This window comes from Lynx canadensis, chromosome C1 (genome assembly GCF_007474595.2).
Source record: "Lynx canadensis isolate LIC74 chromosome C1, mLynCan4.pri.v2, whole genome shotgun sequence".
Lineage (NCBI taxonomy): Eukaryota > Metazoa > Chordata > Mammalia > Carnivora > Felidae > Lynx > Lynx canadensis.
This window is the reverse complement of record NC_044310.1, coordinates 42,499,625-42,510,142: the sequence shown is the minus strand read 5'-3', so window position 1 is coordinate 42,510,142 and position 10,518 is coordinate 42,499,625. Positions and strand designations below refer to the sequence as shown.

The window sequence follows — 10,518 nt, the reverse complement described above, 5'->3', positions numbered from 1 at the left end:
AATATTTAGCTAATATTTAAATGAGTATTAATAGAAAAGATTAAGTGGAACCACGTTTTGCAATACATTTTGGATATGATACATTAAAAAAATATTTCTCCAAGAAGTCTGGCTAAAATTCCATACCAGATTAAACTCCCTGCCAAATAGAATCAGACACATTTTTAAGGGCCAGAAATCTGGCCCAATATTCTCTGTTCTTACCAAGAACTAAAGAGCTGTTTGTTTGCAGTAGTCTCCAGATAGATATTAATACTGGACCCTTCCAGTAGATTTTGTAACTCTCTATTGAGAAAAACTCTTAAAATTTGGCTAGACGTGGCTGTGGTTCCTGATAGCACGTAATTCTTTCAGGGCTCTTATTAGCTGTTTAGTACTATATCCCCAATTCTAATCGCTTCTCGGCCTTTTGGCTAAGATCAAGTGTAGTACTATACCCCCAATTCCTAATTCACATCAGTGTGGTCTCTAAACAAAACCAGTCCCACAGAGTAATTTACCCAGTAATTTACAATCTGGATGATTACCATTTTTTTCTGGTCAACAACATGCAGCAAATTCTTTGTGTTCAGAAAGCAACTATGCCATGGGGTAGCTAGAACTGTAATCTTTGGCTGAAAATGCAGACCTTCTGAAAGTCAAACTAAATATTCTATATCCATTCACTAAGTTATAGAGATTATTAAATTTTAGTGATTCTTGAAGAAGAAAATGTAAGGATGTGGACAGTCCAAAAAAATAAGGAAACTGTCCTCAGTCCTGAGGCTAGCATAATATCTGAACTCAAAAAAACTGTCATAAAATGTTCCAATGAATAAATTCCTTCCTGTTAAAAAATGTCTCATATAACATTAGGCACCATCTACTGAGTACCTACTATGTGGCTTGACATTTTACAGCTATAATTGCTAATCCTTACAGCCAGCAAGGTGGACATTATCATTCCTTTTCCAAAAGGAGAAGCAAGCTCAGAGTCCTTACTTATTATTAGCTCAAGGTCCCAAAGTTGTTTAAGTGTCAGAGCTAGGACCAAAACCCACACCTGATGGGCCCATAGTTTCCTATACCAGGCTGCTCTAAGGTATTATTTTCTAAAGTTTCAGAAGATAAAGGTATTAATTACAGGATTTAATTTCATTACTTCTTTCTTCTAAGGTGACATATATAGGGAAAACAGAAGGGGTTTATATTTATATGTGATTGAACCTTTCAAAAGGATTTTACAACTTAAAAAGAACTTTAATGGGGTGCCTGGGTGGCTCAGTTGCGTAAGCGTCTGACTTCGGCTCAGGTCATAATCTCAGTTTGTGAATTCGAGCCCCACATCAGGCTCTGTGTTGACAGCTCAGAGCCTGGAGCCTGTTTCAGATTCTGTGTCTCCCTCTCTCTCTGCCTCTTCCCTGCTCATGCTCTCTCTCTCTCTCTCTCTCTCTCTCTCTCTCTCAAAAATAAATAAATAAATATTAAAAAGAACTTTAATGATCATTGCCTAATACTTGAGAAACTTTATTGATGCTTACTCTGGTAGACATTGTATTAATACAAGAGACACAGAGATGAATAACCGAGAGTTTCTACCCTCAAGATGTTTACAGTCCAATGAGACTATTAAAAAAGAATTAACAGTGCCCCCCTTTAGCAGAGAAAGAAACCAAAGACTGGTGAGATTTAAGTGCCTTACCCTAACTTAGCTTCCCAGAGGCAGACAGGACCTGATCCAAGTTCTTATGATCACACTTCAGTGACTCCTCCACACTACCCCGACCTCCACATTCAGCTTCCTAATTGTGCTCTCCATTGTTGTTGTTCTACATATTCAACAAGGATTGTAGAAATCTGAGAGTCTGAATTCATCTGGATAAATACAGCAATAGGGTTAATGATTTTCATGCACACAGAACCTACTAGGCCAATTTGTTTTTAAAAACATGTAATAAAACCACAAACTGACTTTTCTTATTACTAGAGCTGCTTCAATCTTAAATTGAAAGACTATTCTAAGAAGCTGCAAATATTCTCAAAAAAGAGCAGGTTAAGTCAGGCTAAAGGAGAATTTTTAATGTTCTCTTTCATCATCAGGGCAACAGAAGGTCACTGTAATAGAGAATGCATTTCTGTGACAAGCTTCCTATACTCAGAAACCCCCTGTGAATTGTTTTCAAATTGTTATTCAACTTATCTCATTCATTTACTTAATGACAGCAAGCCAAGACTCTGTGCTGGGGGGATCAAAATGGATGCATGAGATGCAGTCTGTTCAGGGAAACAGAAACAAATTACTACAAAGGAATGATTAACTCAACTTGGGGCAAACAGCTTCCTGAAAGCTAAGGCATGAAAAGGAATTTGCCAAGTGGATTGGGGTGGAGGCAGGGAGAAAATGGTGAGGGTGGGCACAGAGAACAGCAAGATGTTGTTGTTGCAAAATGTGTGCTATGCAAGATGACCTAACTTAGAGCTAAAAGTATTAGCTAATGTGCTTGCTCTGTATTAATCACTTGGAAACTGAGCATATCACTACCAAATGGAACTTTTCTGTTATTATTCATAGCTCTTTATGAAACCAATTCCAATCTAGCTTTTAGCCCTACTACTCCACTGAAACTAATTTTGTAAGTGATCACCAGTGACTTCCATGTTGCCAAATTTAATCCAAAACACACTTTCAGACATCATCTTATTTGACCTTACAGAGCAAAGCATAGATGACCATTCCCACCCTTTGACTACATATACTCTTTTCTAGGGAAACTTCTCTTAACCTCTCTCTAAGCCCCTCTTCTTCAACCCCTTTGCCAGATAGATCCTCCTCCTCCACCTGAACTCTAAAGCTGAAGTTCCTCAAGGCTTACTCCATGCCCTCCTTTCCTCCCCAGGTAATATCAGCCATTCCTATAGCTTTAAATACCACCCAGATGCCCATGACCTCCAAATGTATATCTCTAAGCTGACCTCATCTCTAAGCTCCAGTTTTGTAAATCCAACTGCCTCTCTGATATCTTCACTTGCAAATCTCTCAGGCATCTCAAAGTTAGTAAGTTCAAAAGTGGAGCTTATTATTTCAGTGACTGTCCCTAAAATCCCTTTGTCTCCTGGTCATACCAGTCATGCATGACCCACCATTCACCTGGAAGTCATTCTTGCCCCTACGTCCACTCATCAAATTCTGTCAGCTCTCCCTCCACCTACTTTTCCACATCTACATCTGCCACCAACACCCTAGTCCAGGACACCATCTTCTTGCACCTGGATACCCCACTCTTTGGCCCTCTCCCCCCAGTAAAGGGGTACATTCTCCACATAACAACTACAGTGACAGTTTAAGTTCTTTCATTCCCTTGCATACGGCCGTTCTGTCTTTCATAAATATTCTAACTCCATTCTCTCCAGGTACCTGGTAAGATTCTGAAATTAGGTGGAGCATGTGACTTTCTTTGGACAAATAAATGGGAGCAAAAGTGATATGTATCACTTTGGGGTGGAAACTTTAAGAGCCAAAGTGTATTTTGCCTTTTTCTCTTCCTCTGCCTTGACGATCACAATGCTCCAGATAACAGCTTATTAACCTGGGTTAATAACCTGCATTAACCTGGGTCCTAGACTTAGGGTATAATGGCAAAGTGGATAGGCAGCAGGAGTGAGAAATAAATGGATGGAAAGCCACATCTTCAAAAGATTCTAAGTGCCTGACCATAATGAACAAATTCCAATACAATTGGTTCCTATGTATCTACCTGTCCAACCTCATCTTGGACCTATCCTTCCAGCTCACTATATTCCACTCATATTTGCCCCCTTCCCACCCTTCCATGCACTGTTCTTTGCACCTTTATATCTCAGTTTAAATATCACCTGCTCAGAGATGTCTCCTGTAACCAGTCTCAATGAAGGCCCCTCACTGTGATTCTTCATCACAGCACCCTGACCATTTCCTGCATGGCACATCACTGTCTATAGCAGTCATCCATCTCTTTGGTAAACTGTCTCTCCCTCGCGACTGTAAGCACCATGATGGGAAAAGCTCACCACTACCTCCAGTGCCCAGCATTGCACCTTCAATATATTACCCTGTTTGGTAGACACTCAATAAATATTTGTTAATGAACAAACAAAAAAAGATTCCAAAAGTGGGACATAAGAAAATAATAGAGACTTCATATCACCTATCACAGAGGCAAGAGGAGGCAGTAGTTGTGGGAACAGTAAGCGAACTCACATTTACTAAGTGACTGATGTGCCTAACACTAATTTAGGTGCTTTACATATGTTCTCTCTCTAGATTCTCAATAATCCTAGGAGGCAAATATTAGTATCTTCACTTATAAATCAGGCAACTTGAGACTCAACCTGCTCAAATAGCAAAACCACTAACAGCAGCAGTTTTAACCCAGACCTGTTAACCTTTCCTCCAAACCACGATGCTTCCTTCCCTAGAAATTAAACTGCTACTAATAATATTTCATCATTATCTATTATACATATAAATTGCATACATATGAAAATATTTCTGCTCCAAGAGCTAGTTTTCTTTTGTGTTTGGTGTTATTTGTTTTTTGGTGTTTGTTTGTTTGTTTTAAGGTTCATCCTAAAGCCTATTTCAGGCATCTTTTGTTATCTGGCACAAGTAACAGCAGAATGATAAAGCAAATCCAAACTACAGATAAACAACAGGTATTCTGTTGGAACTTTTTTTCTTGGAAGTCTTTTTCTTCTCAGGGTAAGAAGCTACTATGATTAGGAAGTAGGTCTGAATTCTGTTCTGAATTCATTTTACGGAACTTGAGACCAATTTATGTTGGTTTAATATACTGTCTTTCCCCCGTCACCAGATGCTTTTCTGTTGGTCGCAGCACATGCATGCAAAGCTGAATGGTCAAAGGGGATCTGACCCATAATCCTGATTTGATTAGCACAGGACCCAAACAACTAGCCAATAAACCTGGCTTTTTACCTTTGGCCACCTTTTGCTGAAGAGACATGTTAACAAAAGAAAGGTGGGGCCTGTATACAACCCCTAGAACACTTCTGCTGGGCTCTGTGGCCAGGATTATCAGAGCAGAAAGGACCTTAGAGACCCCCTACTTAATCCCCTCTTTGAAAAGTTTTCTAACAGGCCCAGCAGGCTGCTATTTATTTGCCTAGGAGAAACAAGACTCCTGGCTCCTAGTCCAGTGCTCTTCCCACTACAACACACTGCCTCCTCTATCAAGACCTAGTGATCACATCAAAGTAACGAGCAGAGCACACCTAGATAACCAGACTGTCAATCCCCCAATGTTTCTCTTACTCTCTATCAATAAGACTTGTGCTGAACAAAAAGAACATACACAATAAAAACAAAGGAGATCAGGAAGAGTTATTTTAATTTTCTATCAAACATTCTTCCAAAAGCATTTTACCCTGTATCTTACTGAGTTATAAGAAATAACGTTAGCATTAGAAAAATCAGGAAGTGGGGCGCCTGGGTGGCGCAGTCGGTTAAGCGTCCGACTTCAGCCAGGTCACGATCTCGTGGTCCGTGAGTTCGAGCCCCGCGCCGGGCTCTGGGCTGATGGCTCAGAGCCTGGAGCCTGTTTCCGATTCTGTGTCTCCCTCTCTCTCTGCCCCTCCCCCGTTCATGCTCTGTCTCTCTGTCCCAAAAATAAATAAACGTTGAAAAAAAAAAAAAGAAAAAAAAAAAAATAAAAAAAAAAAAAGAAAAATCAGGAAGAAAGATAAATTAAATGTGGCTAATTAGTTAAACCAAACTTACATGAAAAAGGAAAATTATAACAAAGGACTGAGAGCTTTACAAATTTAATTAAATGAGATTATACTTTGAAAACTGTGCATCTCAAAGCCAACTTTATTTGTTCAATTATTTTTAACAACAGCATTTTATGATTAATACACTGATGTTTCAAGAAGGAAACTCATCTTAAAAATATTTTTATTTTAAAAATAGGCCTGTGTTCACCTATAGATTTTTTGCCCCCAGCTCTGACCAGATTTATTTTGATTTGGGAAGAAAATACCATTTTGACAGCATGAAATGCAAAAGTCAAGTTTTTTAAAACATCCCAGTACAGAATTAAAAACTATTAATGCAAAATAGGTTAAGGACATTAACTGCACAACACTAATTACCAGCTACTGGTATTCGGTTTCTTCCCTAGTTCTCCCAAGGAAAACTTAAAGTCAATTTTCAGCAGAATGCTCTTTAAATATACTTTATAAGCAAAATGAGAGCTTTTGTTTACATAGTTTTTAGATCTTGCTGTTCCTAATTTTATTCTGAAACTCAATTTTACCCCAAACCATAATTACCATATTAACTTTGTAATGCACAGTTGTATGCAATTCAGCAAAAGCAGCAGTACACCAGCAGGCTCTATTCACCCAGAGTTCAGGAAAAACAGGATTGGTCACACCCATTTAAAAACACATTATTTGCCAGTGTGTGGTTTCCATCTAAGTTCTGACAATGAAATACATGGATATGTATCTATATATCTCATCTTAATTTTCAAAGATAGGCAAAGGGACTTCTTCACAGCTTAGCTTTGCCTGGCTGAAGCTGAAGATTTTGTAACTTCATAGCCAGACCCATGTTGCCCGTGATTTTCAATTTGCCTTGAAAGAATGCCTGTGAGTAAAAAGAAAGAAAATTTATTACTTGGTGTTTTTTGTTTTGAGATTGCTGATATTTCTAGACGATCCAGCCCTGAGATCATTTATTTGTCCAGGTCTCTTAAACTTTATTCAAAATATGAAACTTGGCTTTCCGGAATAGATTTAGAACTAGATTCCTTGAGGCACCTGGAGGGCTCAGTCAGTTAAGCCTCCAACTCTTGATTTTGGCTTAGGTCATGATCTCGTGGTTCACAGGTTTGAGCCCCACAGAGGGCTCTGCACTGACAGGTTGAGCCTGCTTGGGATTCTGTCTCCCTCTCTTTCTCTGCCCCCTCCCACTAGCTCTCTATCTCTCAAAATAAATAAAAATGAACTTAAAAAAAAAAAATCTAGATTCCTCAAAAGGAAGGCTCTGTAAAAGGCATGCTCTACAAAGAGCAGTCACATGGCCCATCTTTCCCAAATGTCTTCTCTTAGAAATTGAGTCTACCTTTATCTGCCTTCCTCACAGAAGGTACCTTTTCCAAATAGTAAGCAAAGTGGATTCATACTAGATGGATTTTGTTTTAAAATATCACACATGATCAAGAATATGAAATGAGGGTGCCTGGCTGGCTCAGTTGGTAGAGTATGTGACTCTTCATCTCTGGGTTATAAATTCAAGCCCCACACTGGGTATAGAGATTATTTTAAACTAAAATCTTAAAAAAAAAAAATATGAACTAAAATTTTCAGTAGCTTGCTGGGAGAAAAAACACATGCATAACACTAAGTATCACTTAGATACTTGTGAGATTCGATACAATGTGGATGAAATGTCGCCAATTTTTTTTTGGTCTACATGATAAAGGATTTACCCCTACAGAGGGAGGCCAGGCAGCCTGCTGAGACGGAGGTGCTGGTGTTAGTCTTTGGGTCAAGAAAAAGAATCAAACCAACCCAGAAGTGCAGAGCCACAATTTGTTCCATTTAACAACTGCCTGGGATTAGATCACTTGATGTTTGCTAAATTTATCATGTAATAAAATCCCAGGAAAACTTAAGAGAAATAATAGCAAAATTGGGAACATAGCATGATTTTCCTGCTATGATCTCTTTTAACAAAACTGTCAAAATAAGGAAAGGCTAGATTAGATGAAAAAAGTTCCTGGTAGTCTTAGCTTTCTAAGCAAGTACATTAAGAAGTTAGGAGCTCTTCTGCCTTATCCATGAGAATGCACAGAGCTCTGCTTTTTCTACACCTTCTGGTAAGGGTGACTAATTCCTTTTTTTTTTCTCTCCTCCTCTGTCTGGACAAACTAAATATTTCCTTTCTATATGGCACACAGCCTTCTGTCTGATGACTTAAAGGTCAAGTGTCTCAGAACACAATATATTTAACATATGTCCTTAAAAATATGGACCAGTAGGGGCGCCTGGGTGGCGCAGTCGGTTAAGCGTCCGACTTCAGCCAGGTCACGATCTCGCGGTCCGTGAGTTCGAGCCCCGCGTCAGGCTCTGGGCTGATGGCTCAGAGCCTGGAGCCTGTTTCCGATTCTGTGTCTCCCTCTCTCTCTGCCCCTCCCCCGTTCACGCTCTGTCTCTCTCTGTCCCAAAAATAAATAAACGTTGAAGGAAAAAAAAAAAAAATTTAAAAAGAAAAAAAAAATATGGACCAGTAGTACCTAACAGAGAAACTCACCATCTTTCCTTTTTTTAAATTAAAAGAGAAAGTGACTTTTTATTTACTGAGTATTATAGAGAAAACACGAATTTTCACCCTTTAGGGAGTCCAAGCATAAGGATCGCTTTAATCTGAACCCTAGGTGTTCTTCATGTGTGCTTTACACTGGAGAGCACACTGCTTTGTTTCAACTGTAGCCAAACACTGAAATTATAATTTCCAGTGCATTTAATGGTTTCCAATCAAATCCTCTAAGCATAATGGAAGGCCATTAGCATATTAATAGAAATACCTGCCATTTTAATCTTTAATTCCTTTGAGTGCTAACAGGTGTTCAAAAATTCAAAAAAAAAAAAAAAAAAGGCTGAAGGATACTTTGCTTCCCTGAATGGATGGTAAACAGATAAACTGAGAATGAGGCAGCTGACATGTGTAGTCTGATCACCCTGCCGAGAGGTGCACGGAGTGCACAGTGGAACGAGGAGCAGTGGGTGGGAAGGACAAGGACAGCCAGCTCCTATACTGGTGGTCTCTATTTTGTCCAGATTTTTGGAGCAGGCTCCATGGGAGGAGATGTCAGTACCAATGGTGTGTAATCAGCTGAAACGTCACAGATGCGAGTCTCTCGCTTGTCAAAGCATCAACTGAAACAGGCTTAGTTGCTTAGAGAAAACATTTTAAAAAGGAATACTAGTGTGAGTCAGACTCAGTTGTTTTATCCAATCTTTTGAATTACCAGGGGGCTGCAGGAATAAGACCTGAAACAAAGCTGGCTGAGGCAACAACAACAAAAAACATATACAATGGAAAGAAGCATCAGTTTCTTTTTGTTATCTCTGTCTAATGAAAGCTTAGTGTATGTATCAAGTCTGTTCAACACTGTGTGACTAAAGAGTATAAAAAGACCCTTGATGATTTGGGAACCAGGAAAATCTACACAAGGCATAAATACATTTTAGACAAATACAGTTTAATCCAGCAATTGTTTAGTGATAACCTAAAAATGTCAGGCATCATGCTAAGTTCTGGAGACATGAAGATGAATAAGGCATGGTTTGTTCCTTTGAGACACTCACAATCTAATGGAGAAGAAATAGGCACATCATGACTAATATAATGTGACAAGTGCTAAGCTTGCTTCCAATAGATGGCCAGGAAGAGCGACTGGCTATGGTTCCCCAACAACTTGTAAGGAGGTCTTAGGGCATAACATCTGGGCTAATTTTGAAAGGAAAGGTGTTTGTCAGGGAAGGTAGTTCAGACCAAAAGAGCATGGGGCAAAGAAAGATGAGGAATGTACGAGGTCATGCCTTTGTTCACATTGCTCCTTCCCCCTGGATTGCTCCTACTCTCCATCTATGCATGGTTGACTTTTGGTCACTCTTAAGATTCAGTTCAAGTGTCACTTCCTCTGCTGTGAGGCTTTCTGTGCTGGTCCAGGAAGACATGGCTGTGCCATCCCCCCATGTTCCCCTGTCCACAAGCTGGCCATGGCACCATGGATACTTGGATATACTTAACTCTTTTGCAGGTCTGTCTCATACCAAATTGTGGATGCCCTGTGCATGGGAACTCTTTCTTATTCATCTGGGTATTTCCAGCACACAAGACAGTGCCTGGCACATAGCCTGCTCCACAAATGTTTGTCATTTGTTAAGTGAACATTTTAGGGAACACTGAGTTTTGTGGGTTTGACCACTTTGCACTTTATGGTATGAGGCTGAGGCGGGAGATGAAATGGAATGGGCTAAAAGACCCATCTACTAGGAGGAAATAAGCCCCATCATACTTACCGACTGAGGATTCATTTTACCAGTCATTAAAGCCAGTAAGTCGGAGTCAGCCATCGTGATTGTGCAGTCAGCCTTCTTATCTAAAACAGATATGTAGGAAGAGAGAGGAGAAAAAGGGAGAGTATTCAGTTTCATGTGTACATTTTAGTCAAAACCCACTGACAGCAACAGATCACATCCAGTACTGGAGTAGTGTGGGCAAGAGTACTCATGTACTCTTCTGTGGCAGCCTGGTAAAAGGTGGCATAAATTACAAGCAAACTCAATATTTTACAAGAGGGAACTGATTATCATATTCATATAATGGGATACGATACAGTCATTAGATGATATGGATCTACATTTATTGACCTGAAAAAATGCTATTGTTATATTGTTCATGATACTGTTATACAAGCCAGTTGCAAAACAAACTATGAGCATGGTCTGGTTTTTGCTTCAAAACAGATA

General features: G+C 39.4%; 1 protein-coding gene across 4 annotated transcripts in view; it reads right to left on the bottom strand.

Moving 5' to 3' along the window:
- Window positions 1-5,822: 5,822 nt before the first annotated feature.
- The window catches only part of SCP2 (sterol carrier protein 2), a 125,347-nt gene continuing 120,651 nt past the window's right edge, over window positions 5,823-10,518 (bottom strand). For all 4 annotated transcript variants that reach the window (XM_030324973.1, XM_030324975.1, XM_030324974.2 and 1 more), the window contains 2 exons: window positions 10,069-10,148; window positions 5,823-6,625 (listed from right to left, as the gene is read on the bottom strand). In XM_030324973.1, the coding sequence (XP_030180833.1) occupies window positions 6,530-6,625; window positions 10,069-10,148 (176 nt within the window). In that variant the 3' untranslated portion in view covers window positions 5,823-6,529. The remainder of the gene's footprint in view (window positions 6,626-10,068; window positions 10,149-10,518) is intronic.